This window comes from Littorina saxatilis, linkage group LG17, assembly GCF_037325665.1.
Source record: "Littorina saxatilis isolate snail1 linkage group LG17, US_GU_Lsax_2.0, whole genome shotgun sequence".
Classification (NCBI taxonomy): Eukaryota; Metazoa; Mollusca; class Gastropoda; order Littorinimorpha; family Littorinidae; genus Littorina; species Littorina saxatilis.
This window is the reverse complement of record NC_090261.1, coordinates 37719743-37735271: the sequence shown is the minus strand read 5'-3', so window position 1 is coordinate 37735271 and position 15529 is coordinate 37719743. Positions and strand designations below refer to the sequence as shown.

Here is a 15529-nt window from a genome sequence, read left to right as displayed (position 1 = left end):
TAAAATCCCAGTCAGCACACGATATCGGTCCGATATCGGTCCGATATCGGATTTGACCGGATATCTCGGACCAAGATATCCGATATCGGTCCGATATCGGTCCGATATCGGTCCGATATCGGATTCCAAGTTTGCTCATCAGATTAACATTAAATTAATGTTAACTTTTTACGTTAATTAAGTTAACATTAATTCAATGTTAATCTGATGAGCAAACTTGGAATCCGATATCGGACCGATATCGGACCGATATCGGATATAACGTTAAATTAAAGTTAATTTTGTTTACGGCTAATGTCAGTTTTACCAAATAAAAAGCATAATATAATGGTTAGATTAACGTTATTTAAACATGTGTCTTTTTACGTTGAGTGCAAAAATAAAAAGAACCAAAATAAAACTATAATTAAATTTTTTATTGGTTTTTTTTTCTTTTTTCCTCGGACCAAGATATTCTGATATCGGTCCGATATTGGATTCCAAGTTTTCACATCATCGCCAATACAATCCCATCCATCACACCAATATTGGCACGATATCAGACCAATATCGGATACGATATCGGGTCGATATCGGACCGATATTGGATTCCGACATTGGGCCAATAAAGTTGACGTTAATTTAACGTTAATCTGATGAGCAAACTTGGAATCCAATATCCGACCGATATCAGGCAGATATCGGATATCTTGGTCCGAGATATCCAGCCAGCACCCCGATATCGGACCGATATCGGACCGATATCGGGTTACGATATCGGGTCGATATCGGATCCCGATATCGGATTTCAAATCGGGTCGATATAGGATTACGACATTGGGCCAATATTGGATATAGGTCTGATACAAAGAACCAAAATAAAACTATAATTAAACTTTTTATTAGAATTTTTTTTCTCCCTCAGACCAAGATATCCCATATCTGCCCGATATCGGTCCGATATTGGATTCCAAGTTTGCTCATGAGATAAACGTTTAGTTTTTACGTTAATTTAACGTTAAATTAACATTAAATTAACGTTCATTAAAACAAAACCATAATATAAAGTTAAATTAAAGTTAATTTTCGTTTACGGCTAATGTCAATTTTACCAAATAAAAAGCACAATATAATGGTTAGATTCAAGTTATTCAAACGTGTGTTTTTTATGTTGAGTGCAAACATAAAAAGAACCACACATAAAAATGGTCATACACGTAAAATTCCACTCGTGCAAAAACACGAGTGTACGTGGGAGTTTCATCCCACGAATCCAGAAGAAGAAGAAGAAGGAAGTGTGCATGCTAACATGAAACAAAACAAAAGACAAATAAATAAAACCATTAGAAATATGTTGTGAGAATATGTTCTAAACATTTATTCATCATTTCCATGATATATATACTGTACATTTAAAAAAACACACACCATAAAACCATGATAAAAATGTCGGAAGTTGAATCAGTTCTAAAGTTTCTGGAAGTGAGTTTGGATACATGTATCCCACTTTTAGGTTCTGTACCTAGAAATTTACCAATTCTATTCCATCTTTTGGGTTTAAAAAAAAAGTCTTTGCACAGCTAGGTATCTTGTACATGTATCCGAATGATGCCAGAGACACAAGGAAAGATGAGGTTATTTGCAACACCACCAGCAGAGGAAGAAGTCATTCACTTTGCAGCAGCAGATAAAAAGAATTGTTGAATTTGAAGCAGGAGCAGACACAGAAGTTGTTGAATTTGTAGCGTCATCTGCAGACAAAGAAGTTGTTGAATTTGCAGCAGACGATATACTTGTTAAACCTGCAGCAGCAAACGAAGAAGTCATTCACTTTGCAGCAGCACCAGACAACAAGAATTGTTGAATTCGAAGCAGGAGCAGACAGAGAAGTTGTTAATGTTGAGTTTGCAGCAGACGATATATACTTGTTAAATCTGCAGCACCAGCCTTGGAAAAAGTTGTTGATACAACCAGTGCAGACGATGGCATGTCTGCAATAGGAGACTTTGAAGATCTGCTCCAAATGCTATGACATCTGCAAAGACAGAGAATGCAACAATCTTAAAACATAAAGAATTCAGTGTGATTTGAGAACTTCAGTGTAAACACTATAATTATGTCTTCTTTGTTAATGCTCTTTGCTAAATATAGAACTGAAGGTAAATAAGGTTTACATTGTCTTTGCATTATGCCAATATTTGTTGAATTTACTTGTGTGTATATATATATGCTAACTTTGATAGCATTCTTCTGTGTTCATGAAGCCGGTTATGACTGAGTTAATATATTTCTGGAAAGCTGAACAACGCAATGCGTCTGTGACTGGTGAAGAAGCAGAGCTGGAGCTTTTTGTATTGTTTGTCGTTGGTTTTATTACACACGCACTCACATACGGTCAACAAAATGTTGCATGTTCCTGCTTGACAAACAAATGCCTGCATACATGCGTGCACGTACGAACGTACGAACATTCATACCTGTGCAAACAATCTGCCACTTCAAGTTCAACACCCAAACCCCACACATTCCTCCAAAAGGAGTCTGAAGTATAATACTGGCATTTGTGGTATTGAACGAGGACCTCAACTTCCATTGTCTAGTGCATGTGGGTCTCATGTTGTACGTGTGAAACCACTTACTTAAAAAAGAAAAAAATCTTGTGAGCTTATCAACAAAAAACGAACAATTATATTCTTAAACAAACTGGTTAGAATAACAGATTTAGGAGAATGCAATGCAAGGAACATCATTATCTAATTCGGTCGATGCTTAGATCTAGAAAAGCACCCACTTATTCCAGTATAATAGAGAGAAAAAATCCAATTGAAAAAGTTCCAGATCTAGACAAGGCAAGCACTAGCAGCAATTTTAGCTAGCAAACTCGAACTTGCCCTGCATTCATGCAAGGTCGAACCACTTTCCCTGTCTAGTGGGGGTTTGGCGGGTAGAGGGCCGGTGCTGGCACACTCGGAGTGAAACGACATGTCACCTACTTCGATAGCTTCTCCGGATTTACGTGTACAAACAGCGTCCGGGTTTACCGCTTCGATTCTAAACCCTAGTTTCTCATGTTGGTAACAAACTGGCTATTTGTTTATCAGATGTGTCGTTGTTCCACATTAAAGGCACAGTAAGCCTCCCGTAAACCATCACAGAGCTCCCCGAGCGTCTAAATACAGTACAAGCATACTTCCATTTGAACGCTCACCGAACGGGAACATCCTGGCTGCTTTCTGTCGAGCGTGAGACATTTTCAAAGAATTTATTTTCGTAGACTTGTTCCGTTAACAACAACGGCGCCTCGTTTTTGCGCTAGACCTAACTTTTAAAATCTAAATAATAAATTGACAGCTTGTTACACAAACATTCTTTAATCATAAAAGAATTCGTTTTTCATCAAGACAAGATCAGAACAATTCGAAGTTGTGAAAGTTTAAAAAAAGAAAAGCCCGGAAGCAGGGTCACGCAAGGGTCGTAGCAGACGACGGCCGGTTTATCAGTGCAAATCGCCGTTCCTCTCAACAGTCAAAAGCCATCGCTAGAGTTCTTGTGACACACCACAGCCGTTGTTTCGTGCATAAAAAAAACGTGCTATTGTAGATAAGCTCACGTCGAGTCGCATTCAAATGACTAACTATGACGACTGCATCGTGAAAAGGGAAAACTGGATCACACGGGTTCACGATGGCTCAGGGGTAAGATAAACCACGCAAAAATAAATTCTTTGAAAATTGTTCGCTCTTTACGGAGGGCACCTAGGATGTTCTCAATTGGTGAGTGTTTAAATGAAATGGTGTTTGTACTGTGTGTAAAAGCCTGACCGTATCTGTGATGGTTTACGGGAGGCTTACTCTGCCTTTAAATGATGCTAGAATGCAAGATCGCAATCATTTGGTTATCAAACCAGGTTGTGTTCTTTTTTTCATCACCTTTTTCCGCGCAAACAGTTTTGCGCCATTTCTTTTGCGCAGACTGGGCGGGACAGGAAGCGGAAGCGCATCAAAATTTCTGATTGGACAATGATGCCGACGCCCACTTGACCCCCACTACAATGTCAAGGTCGGAAAGTCGTGAATACATGCAGACAGACAGATCTAGATCTAGTGTCTCGCTTTCTTGCACAGTTTCACCTATGCTCTTTCTGTGTGTGTGTGTGTGTGTGTGTGTGTGTGTGTGTGTGTGTGTGTGTGTGTGTGTGTGTGTGTATGTGTGACGGAGTGATTGAGTTTGTGTTACTGTTTGTCGATTTCTTACGTGAGCCTTGAAGGCTTCGCCTCTTGTTAGCATTGCATTTGGGAAGGGCTACTATTATAGTGTGTTTTAAGAAAGAAAAACATTACAGTATCGGCAGAACACGACCAAATGAGTTTTCGTGTCACAGCGTTATGGGCGTGAGATTGTTTAGACTTTTTGTTCTCACATTGTAGCAAAATCATTGACAACACAGACAAGTCAGTTTTAGCATAGACATTGGGAAAGGCTACTATTATAGTGTGTTTTAGGAAAGAAAAACATTATAGTATCGGCAGAACACGACCAAATCATGACAAATGAGTTTGCGTTTTGGGCGTTAAGGGCGTTTTTTCACACCGCAGATCATATCTCAAAAACTACGGAGTGGATCTTTATGAAATTTGATATGTATATTTTTGACTGGATTTTCTCATAGAAAGTTTTTGCGTTTATTGATAGGACAGTTTGATGACGTCATATTTTATCGTTTGCCAAAAGGTCGAGGCAGCACTTTCACAGTTACAGTTTTTCATCAATTTGATCGAGTTTCTTATCACACAATCTCAGATCTAGGCCGGGTTATGGGATTGCATTTCAGTTTGGTCACTTAAAGTTTTGTTATTGAAATGTTTGTTCGAAATATGTCATTTTTTCAAATTTTTAAAAACTAATATTTGAAACAAAAAATTTATATTGGTGTATTCCCTATTGCGTCCTGTATCTAAAACTATATAGTTTTGTTGTTTTGTATTGATAATTATGCTTAAAAATGAAGAAAACCGATAAATAACCACTATCTTTATTTATGAAAAAAGACACTTAAAAACAACTTCTATCTATTCCTTACCATTTTCTGATTCCAAATATATATAGTTTCATGGTGTTTGACGTTGAAAATAGGCTAAAACTTAACAAACTCGGATCGTTGAATGGAAATTATACTTCCAAGCTCCGTGCAGCTGACAACATGATAAAAACACGTCATTTCAAGTGTGGAACACGCTCATGACGTCATACTGAAAGGTGATGAATTATGGCTTCACCTTGCGATGTTTCATTTCAAACATGGTAACATTTTTAAAGGGGTTTCTTTCTCAGATTTCTGTTTGCCCTCTGTCTGTCTCTCTATGTCTCCGTCTGTCTGACTGATTCAATTAAATGTGTAATTACTTAGTTTTGCAAAAGTCAAACTAAGTAGGATATACCTAATTGATTCAGGTCTCTAAATTCTTATTGTAAAATTGTGAGTTTTATTCAAAACAAATTGGTGTTTTAAACTCAATAATAGGGCATGCTGTGATGAGTAGAAGAATGTGTGCTTACGAGCAGAAAAAGCCCATCAAAGTCAAGAATCGTGTTTTACTTTTTCTATTTTCACCTTGTAGCTTCATACAGACACTAAGCAACAGTGTAGTTCCACTTCCAGTGCAATATCTTGTACTTTAATTTTGACCATCTGTGTAACACTTTATTGACCCATGATCTGAGCTGTTCACATTTCCAATGTAGTGTGAGATCAGCTTATAAATTAGTTTTGGTGGTGGTGGTGGGGGGGGGGGGGGGGGGGGAGGGGTATGGGGTGAATTGTTCAGCTTTCCACTCGAGCCAAGACACAATCGGCCTCGGCCAGCCTCGATACACCAGAATGATTTCGCGTCATTTGTTCTGTGTCAAAACAATGACATCATGGCGTGATTGCGTACTTCAGGCGCGATGAAGATCTCTGGTAAGGATAATGGTTTTGGGGGTAGTCGGGATTACGTTTTCAAACACAAATAGTATAATGTGAAGGAGAGATAACTGTTCAACTTTTGATAAGTATATTAGCTGCACAGCAGAACCCATACTCCCAAGTGTGTGCCTGTGTACCGTCATCAAAGCAAAGCAAAACGTTGCAATTTCATGATTCCAGAAACAGATGGAACATTTTTCTTGTTTGTTTGTTTGTTTGCTCAGTGGAAGCTATTTCGTACCTCTGTGAGCATGCCTTGATCTTTTCAAGAGAAAAAATCTGTCCCCAAACCGCTTCGATCCTTCCACATTCACAGTGCTTTTTGAAAACATTGAATCTTTCAGATTCTAAAATAAACTCACATTTGTTTTCAAAAATGTGGAATCCTTTCAAGATGTAAAAGAACTTAATTAAACACATCCTTTCCAAATGGCATGAATTCTCCAGTACAGTAACACATCGTTCTAAGAAGTTTGAATGCTTACAGGTTCTGAATGCACTTTTAAAAAATCATTTCGAAACAGCTCGAATCCCATGGGGTTGGTTGTTTGGGTTTTTCTTGTTTCTTGTTTTCTGTGAACATCCCTTCAACCTATAAGGTTATGCGGGGCCGATTCAATTCTCCTGCCTTTCTGAATCCTGTGGGTCTCAGAACACACTTGCAATAACGTCTTTTGCGCTCTCAGATTCTGCAGTCACCGTTCTAAATTCTTCTCGCATCAATTCATGTAGAGGCTGGGCACCTGGAGAAAACAGTTCAGTACACGAAAACAAAAGTGTGTATGTGTGTGTGTGTGTGGGGGGGGAGGGCGTGTGTGTGTGTGTGTGTGTGTGTGTGTGTGTGATGCGCGTACGTGCGTGATTGTGTTATCGCGTCAATGAGCGCAGTGTACATTTATTTGATCGAGTGCAGGCGATTTACAGCTTGCAACATACGATCCTGTGATATTCGTAATGTGATTGCTCTCCTTTGAAACCCTAACTCCTGCGATATCACACACACACACACACACACACACACACGCCTACACACACACACACACGCCTACACACAAACACACTCGCCCACACACACACACGGGCCCACACACACTCACACAAACATCCGCCCACCCCCACACACTTTGGTGTGTCAAAGAAAGGTTTCCATTTTTATGTAATATTTGAATGGACAATAAAGTGTTGTTATTGTTATTGTTATTGAATGTTCTTACAATGCTGTGTCCAACCAAGCGGAAACATGACGGAAATCCCCTCGGGCACAGTGGCTGCTCGGCTGGCCCTGTGGGCTGGTACCGAGCCGGACAAACCGGCCTACATCTTCCGTGGCACGGAAACGGATAACGAGGTATAAGACAGTATTTCTTCACCTTCAAAGGCACACTCCTTCTCGTGAAACAAGTTCGACTCACGGGAAGGGCGGTTTATTCTTCTTCTCACCGTCCCAGATCTGGTCACGCTTGTACAAGAGAGAGGACCATCCCTCCACTTGGCCACATACCATCCCTCCACTTGGCCACATACCATCCCTCCACTTGGCCACATACCATCCCTCCACTTGGCCACATACCATCCCTCCACTTGGCCACATACCATCCCTCCACTTGGCCACATACCATCCCTCCACTTGGCCACATACCATCCCTCCACTTGGCCACATACCATCCCTCCACTTGGTCACATACCATCCCTCCACTTGGTCACATACCATCCCTCCACTTGGCCACATACCATCCCTCCACTTGGCCACATACCATCCCTCCACTTGGCCACATACCATCCCTCCACTTGGCCACATACCATCCCTCCACTTGGCCACATACCATCCCTCCACTTGGCCACATACCTTCCCTCCACTTGGCCACATACCATCCCTCCACTTGGCCACATACCATCCCTCCACTTGGCCACATACCATCCCTCCACTTGGCCACATACCATCCCTCCACTTGGCCACATACCATCCCTCCACTTGGTCACATACCATCCCTCCACTTGGCCACATACCATCCCTCCACTTGGCCACATACCATCCCTCCACTTGGCCACATACCATCCCTCCACTTGGCCACATACCATCCCTCCACTTGGCCACATACCATCCCTCCACTTGGCCACATACCATCCCTCCACTTGGCCACATACCATCCCTCCACTTGGCCACATACCATCCCTCCACTTGGCCACATACCATCCCTCCAATTGGCCACATACCATCCCTCCACTTGGCCACATACCATCCCTCCACTTGGCCACATACCATCCCTCCACTTGGCCACATACCATCCCTCCACTTGGCCACATACCATCCCTCCACTTGGCCACATACCATCCCTCCACTTGGCCACATACCATCCCTCCACTTGGCCACATACCATCCCTCCACTTGGCCACATACCATCCCTCCACTTGGCCACATACCATCCCTCCACTTGGCCACATACCATCCCTCCACTTGGCCACATACCATCCCTCCACTTGGCCACATACCATCCCTCCACTTGGCCACATACCATCCCTCCACTTGGCCACATACCATCCCTCCACTTGGCCACATACCATCCCTCCACTTGGCCACATACCATCCCTCCACTTGGCCACATACCATCCCTCCACTTGGCCACATACCATCCCTCCACTTGGCCACATACCATCCCTCCACTTGGTCACATACCATCCCTCCACTTGGCCACATACCATCCCTCCACTTGGTCACATACCATCCCTCCACTTGGTCACATACCATCCCTCCACTTGGTCACATACCATCCCTCCACTTGGTCACATACCATCCCTCCACTTGGTCACATACCATCCCTCCACTTGGTCACATACCATCCCTCCACTTGGTCACATACCATCCCTCCACTTGGCCACATACCATCCCTCCACTTGGTCACATACCATCCCTCCACTTGGTCACATACCATCCCTCCACTTGGCCACATACCATCCCTCCACTTGGTCACATACCATCCCTCCACTTGGTCACATACCATCCCTCCACTTGGTCACATACCATCCCTCCACTTGGTCACATACCATCCCTCCACTTGGCCACATACCATCCCTCCACTTGGTCACATACCATCCCTCCACTTGGCCACATACCATCCCTCCACTTGGTCACATACCATCCCTCCACTTGGCCACATACCATCCCTCCACTTGGTCACATACCATCCCTCCACTTGGCCACATACCATCCCTCCACTTGGTCACATACCATCCCTCCACTTGGTCACATACCATCCCTCCACTTGGTCACATACCATCCCTCCACTTGGCCACATACCAACAGCGAAGGTGCTCTCGGAGCATATAGTGAGATTACTTTAAGGAATTCATATCGTAATTGCCACTGGTGGCTTTTGACGAAATAATTCATTGAAAAAATAAGTTCCACGCTCACAACAGCAAATGAGGATGTTGATTTTTGCTGAGATCAAGCGGAGGAGTGGTCTTATCCCATCATAGTGTGACAGCCTGGCCAGATCTGAGATGGTGAGCCCAACTGTTTACATAGGAATGAGTGTTCATATATATATATAACAATTTTTTTTTTTTTATATCAACTTCACAAACTAGAAATTTGGTAGGGGTCAACACGTGCGTACATGGGATAGACAGGGAGACGGACAGACAAACAGGCGCAGACATAGAGACACAGACACATATATACAAACACAAGCAAGAGCCATCACTGAAGTTATGTACTGAAAGCAGAGCTCGAGAAGTAAAACGGTTTACAGTTGGACTTTTGGACTGGCCAAGTTGTGGCAATGTCAGTTTTGAGTACACAGTCAAATCCCTCTTTTGGACTGGCCAAGTTGTGGCCATGTCAGTTTTGAGTACACAGTAAAATCCCTCTTTTGGACTGGCCAAGTTGTGGCCATGTCAGTTTTGAGTACACAGTAAAATCCCTCTTTTGGACTGGCCAAGTTGTGGCAATGTCAGTTTTGAGTACACAGTCAAATCCCTCTTTTGGACTGGCCAAGTTGTGGCAATGTCAGTTTTGAGTACACAGTAAAATCCCTCTTTTGGACTGGCCAAGTTGTGGCCATGTCAGTTTTGAGTACATAGTAAAATCCCTCTTTTGGACTGGCCAAGTTGTGGCCATGTCAGTTTTGAGTACACAGTAAAATCCCTCTTTTGGACTGGCCAAGTTGTGGCCATGTCAGTTTTGAGTACACAGTCAAATCCCTCTTTTGGACTGGCCAAGTTGTGGCCATGTCAGTTTTGAGTACACAGTCAAATCCCTCTTTTGGACTGGCCAAGCTGTGGCCATGTCAGTTTTGAGTACACACTCAAATCCCTCTTTTGGACTGGCCAAGTTGTGGCCATGTCAGTTTTGAGTACACAGTAAAATCCCTCTTTTGGACTGGCCAAGTTGAGGCCATGTCAGTTTTGAGTACACAGTAAAATCCCTCTTTTGGACTGGCCAAGTTGTGGCCATGTCAGTTTTGAGTACACAGTCAAATCCCTCTTTTGGACTGGCCAAGTTGTGGCCATGTCAGTTCTGAGTACACAGTCAAATCCCTCTTTTGGACTGGCCAAGTCAGTTTTGAGTACACAGTAAAATCCCTCTTTTGGACTGGCCAAGTTGTGGCCATGTCAGTTTTGAGTTCACAGTAAAATCCCTCTTTTGGACTGGCCAAGTTGTGGCAATGTCAGTTTTGAGTACACAGTAAAATCCCTCTTTTGGACTGGCCAAGTTGTGGCAATGTCAGTTTTGAGTACACAGTAAAATCCCTCTTTTGGACTGGCCAAGTTGTGGCAATGTCAGTTTTGAGTACACAGTCAAATCCCTCTTTTGGACTGGCCAAGTTGTGGCAATGTCAGTTTTGAGTACACAGTCAAATCCCTCTTTTGGACTGGCCAAGTTGTGGCCATGTCAGTTTTGAGTACACAGTAAAATCCCTCTTTTGGACTGGCCAAGTTGTGGCAATGTCAGTTTTGAGTACACAGTAAAATCCCTCTTTTGGACTGGCCAAGTTGTGGCAATGTCAGTTTTGAGTACACAGTCAAATCCCTCTTTTGGACTGGCCAAGTTGTGGCCATGTCAGTTTTGAGTACATAGTAAAATCCCTCTTTTGGACTGGCCAAGTTGTGGCAATGTCAGTTTTGAGTACACAGTAAAATCCCTCTTTTGGACTGGCCAAGTTGTGGCAATGTCAGTTTTGAGTACACAGTAAAATCCCTCTTTTGGACTGGCCAAGTTGTGGCAATGTCAGTTTTGAGTACACAGTCAAATCCCTCTTTTGGACTGGCCAAGTTGTGGCCATGTCAGTTTTGAGTACACAGTAAAATCCCTCTTTTGGACTGGCCAAGTTGTGGCCATGTCAGTTTTGAGTACACAGTAAAATCCCTCTTTTGGACTGGTCAAGTTGTGGCCATGTCAGTTTTGAGTACACAGTCAAATCCCTCTTTTGGACTGACCAAGTTGTGGCAATGTCAGTTTTGAGTACACAGTAAAATCCCTCTTTTGGACTGGCCAAGTTGTGGCAATGTCAGTTTTGAGTACACAGTAAAATCCTTCTTTTGGACTGGCCAAGTTGTGGCCATGTCAGTTTTGAGTACACAGTAAAATCCCTCTTTTGGATTGGCCAAGTTGTGGCAATGTCAGTTTTGAGTACACAGTCAAATTCCTCTTTTGGACTGGCCAAGTTGTGGCAATGTCAGTTTTGAGTACACAGTAAAATCCCTCTTTTGGACTGGCCAAGTTGTGGCCATGTCAGTTTTGAGTACACAGTAAAATCCCTCTTTTGGACTGGCCAAGTTGTGGCAATGTCAGTTTTGAGTACACAGTAAAATCCCTCTTTTGGACTGGCCAAGTTGTGGCAATGTCAGTTTTGAGTACACAGTCAAATCCCTCTTTTGGACTGGCCAAGTTGTGGCAATGTCAGTTTTGAGTACACAGTAAAATCCCTCTTTTGGACTGGCCAAGTTGTGGCAATGTCAGTTTTGAGCACACAGTCAAATCCCTCTTTTGGACTGGCCAAGTTGTGGCCATGTCAGTTTTGAGTACACAGTAAAATCCCTCTTTTGGACTGGCCAAGTTGTGGCCATGTCAGTTTTGAATACACAGTCAAATCCCTCTTTTGGACTGGCCAAGTTGTGGCCATGTCAGTTTTGAGTACACAGTAAAATCCCTCTTTTGGACTGGCCAAGTTGTGGCCATGTCAGTTTTGAATACACAGTCAAATCCCTCTTTTGGACTGGCCAAGTTGTGGCCATGTCAGTTTTGAGTACACAGTCAAATCCCACTTTTGGACTGACCAAGTTGTGGCAATGTCAGTTTTGAGTACACAGTCAAATCCCTCTTTTGGACTGGCCAAGTTGTGGCAATGTCAGTTTTGAGTACACAGTCAAATCCCTCTTTTGGACTGACCAAGTTGTGGCAATGTCAGTTTTGAGTACACAGTCAAATCCCTCTTTTGGACTGACCAAGTTGTGGCAATGTCAGTTTTGAGTACACAGTAAAATCCCTCTTTTGGACTGGCCAAGTTGTGGCAATGTCAGTTTTGAGTACACAGTCAAATCCCTCTTTTGGACTGACCAAGTTGTGGCAATGTCAGTTTTGAGTACACAGTCAAATCCCTCTTTTGGACTGACCAAGTTGTGGCAATGTCAGTTTTGAGTACACAGTAAAATCCCTCTTTTGGACTGGCCAAGTTGTGGCAATGTCAGTTTTGAGCACACAGTCAAATCCCTCTTTTGGACTGGCCAAGTTGTGGCCATGTCAGTTTTGAGTACACAGTAAAATCCCTCTTTTGGACTGGCCAAGTTGTGGCCATGTCAGTTTTGAATACACAGTCAAATCCCTCTTTTGGACTGGCCAAGTTGTGGCCATGTCAGTTTTGAATACACAGTCAAATCCCTCTTTTGGACTGGCCAAGTTGTGGCCATGTCAGTTTTGAATACACAGTCAAATCCCTCTTTTGGACTGGCCAAGTTGTGGCCATGTCAGTTTTGAGTACACAGTCAAATCCCACTTTTGGACTGACCAAGTTGTGGCAATGTCAGTTTTGAGTACACAGTAAAACCCCTCTTTTGGACTGGCCAAGTTGTGGCAATGTCAGTTTTGAGTACACAGTCAAATCCCTCTTTTGGACTGACCAAGTTGTGGCAATGTCAGTTTTGAGTACACAGTCAAATCCCTCTTTTGGACTGACCAAGTTGTGGCAATGTCAGTTTTGAGTACACAGTAAAATCCCTCTTTTGGACTGACCAAGTTGTGGCAATGTCAGTTTTGAGTACACAGTCAAATCCCTCTTTTGGACTGACCAAGTTGTGGCAATGTCAGTTTTGAGTACACAGTAAAATCCCTCTTTTGGACTGACCAAGTTGTGGCCATGTCAGTTTTGAGTACACAGTCAAATCCCTCTTTCAAGACCTCCCAATGTTAGACTCCCATCTTTTTTTAAGACCCTATTTGTCTCAGATTTTCTGGTCATTAACCTCTGTAAATTTACCCCCATTTTAAGACTCTCTCCTTTTAAAGTCCTGATTTGGTCAGAGGTTTGGAGGTCTTACACAAAGGGGGTTCCACTGTAATCTTCGGTCTGTTCCCACGTCTTTGATGTGTTCCTTTCCTTTTATATAGAAGACTCTTGTGAGGCACATTTGGTCGTCCCAAAAATACGTCCAGTATCTTTCTTAGTGTTAAGCCTGTCTTTAACTGGGGGAAGTCGTCTTGGCGAAGCTGGTCGCACGAAGCTTAAGCACTGAGTATTCGGTAAAAAGACTTCGCGAAGTCTTCGTGAAGTCGACTTTGTGCTCAATTATTAAGGGTCGCCGTAAGGATGGCTATCAACCTCCTTTGTTTTTTTTCCGTCGTCCCAGCGATTCGTCCTGACTCGCGGGGACCTGTGGAACTTGTCTAGGCGGTTCGCGGCGATAGTGCGTGACGCCGGCGTCCAGAAGGGCGAGGTTGTCTGCAACACGCTGCCCAACAGTCCAGAGCGACTCATCACTGACCTGGGCCTCATGGTGGCCGGTGCTGTGGCCATGAACGGCGTCGTCTACTTGGCTGATGGTGCCGACCTCATGAAGGTCAGATGTAACATGAGACAACCTAGAAGCACACCCTTTTTACATTTAGTCAAGTTTTGACTAAATGTTTTAAAGTGTAACTAAACAGACATTTTGAAGTGTCAGCTTTACTGAATTGCTTTATGTTTTGTCCAAGTATAGACCTGTAGGAGCGATACTGGCCGATTTTTCCAACGTTTACTGTGTTTTCTGATTTACTACGATTTTTTAAAAGTGTTGAACCCATTTCAGATTTACCTGCTTATCTGTTCTTGATTTGATACTTCCAAAGAACAAGTGGTACTTTGAGTTCCGGTTTTATGTTTTAACCAATCAGAATTTGGTTCCTAAATAAAATCGTCTGCTGCCTGTCCCAGCAGAGTCGGCAACAAGCACTGCTTGCCACATGTGTGATGTTACCAACAGAAATAACCATAAATTGGGCAAGGTTGCAATGTAAATGAATTGGATCTAACTAATGTGCTTGTACTGCATCTCTGGCCTTTGAATTTTCTCCAAATGTACTGGCTCAGCGTGAGAGGCAACATCCTGTCGAAGTCGTAAGCACGAGGCTGACTGGGAGATTATTATTCGAAGAGCATGCTGAAATGGATTGTAAGTACAATATTTTACATGTTCTCGACATTTCTTTTGATCTTTCCTTAACTTTAATTGTTTCCTTGATTTAAAACCCTAGGGCTTGTATTTTCAGTTATGATACTAAGCACGTATCTTTACCACAGTATCCGATCACTTCACACTTGAATTTTGGAATGATGAAGTGGAATTATTTCTGGATCTAATTTATTCCTTGGTCCCCCCCCCCCCCCCCCCCCCCCCCTCTCGATTTCTTTTTTCGCCACATATGTATTGTCGTGTGAGGGGGTAGATGCGTGTACTGGCTGATTTTTTTTTTACTTCGGTCGATACAGATGATTGGAAAAAAAAACTTGTCAAGGATTTCAGAATTTAATAGATCTGTTCGAAGTTTTTACGGGATGGGTCCTGTTACAATACAGACTGAATGTGCCCAAGATGAACTTTTGATCAAACATACACACACAAATGAATCACTTGAGTTTGTTATACGGCGAATGTCCAGTTTCCACCACCACGTCTGTGGTATGTTTTTATACAGTTTGATTGAATAGACTGACGTGCATTCTCTCGCAAATGTGCGCGCGTGTGTGTTTGTCTGTACCTTAGACTTATTAATCAAAGATGATGTTGCACATTGCAGATCTATGCGACAGGAGCAAGTGGACAAGACAGCTACATTTGTCCGAGCGAAGATCCAACGGTAAGCTCTTTTAGCCGAAGACAGCGAGCCTGGGTGCATGCAAGCTTCTATCATGTTCGTGTGAGTGCTGCAGGGCTATTAGACGACTTTTCATTATTCTTGATTTGGAGATCCATGCAGGGTATTAGAAAGGGCAGAATATACACGTTTGAACAAATACGATGTGTGTTTGCTCTGAAAAAAAGAAAAGACGCAACAAACAAACATTGTATTTGTTTAAAGTATCACAAATACGTATTACCTGTATCTGC

The 15529-nt window shown here is 42.8% G+C and overlaps 1 protein-coding gene across 1 annotated transcript in view; it reads left to right on the top strand.

Moving 5' to 3' along the window:
- Positions 1-5861: 5861 nt before the first annotated feature.
- Positions 5862-15529, top strand: part of LOC138951812 (long-chain-fatty-acid--CoA ligase FadD13-like) — a 66937-nt gene continuing 57269 nt past the window's right edge. Inside the window, exons 1-3 of the mRNA XM_070323363.1 lie at positions 5862-5938; positions 7178-7292; positions 13790-13999. Coding sequence (XP_070179464.1) covers positions 7185-7292; positions 13790-13999 — 318 coding nt within the window. The 5' untranslated portion in view covers positions 5862-5938; positions 7178-7184. The remainder of the gene's footprint in view (positions 5939-7177; positions 7293-13789; positions 14000-15529) is intronic.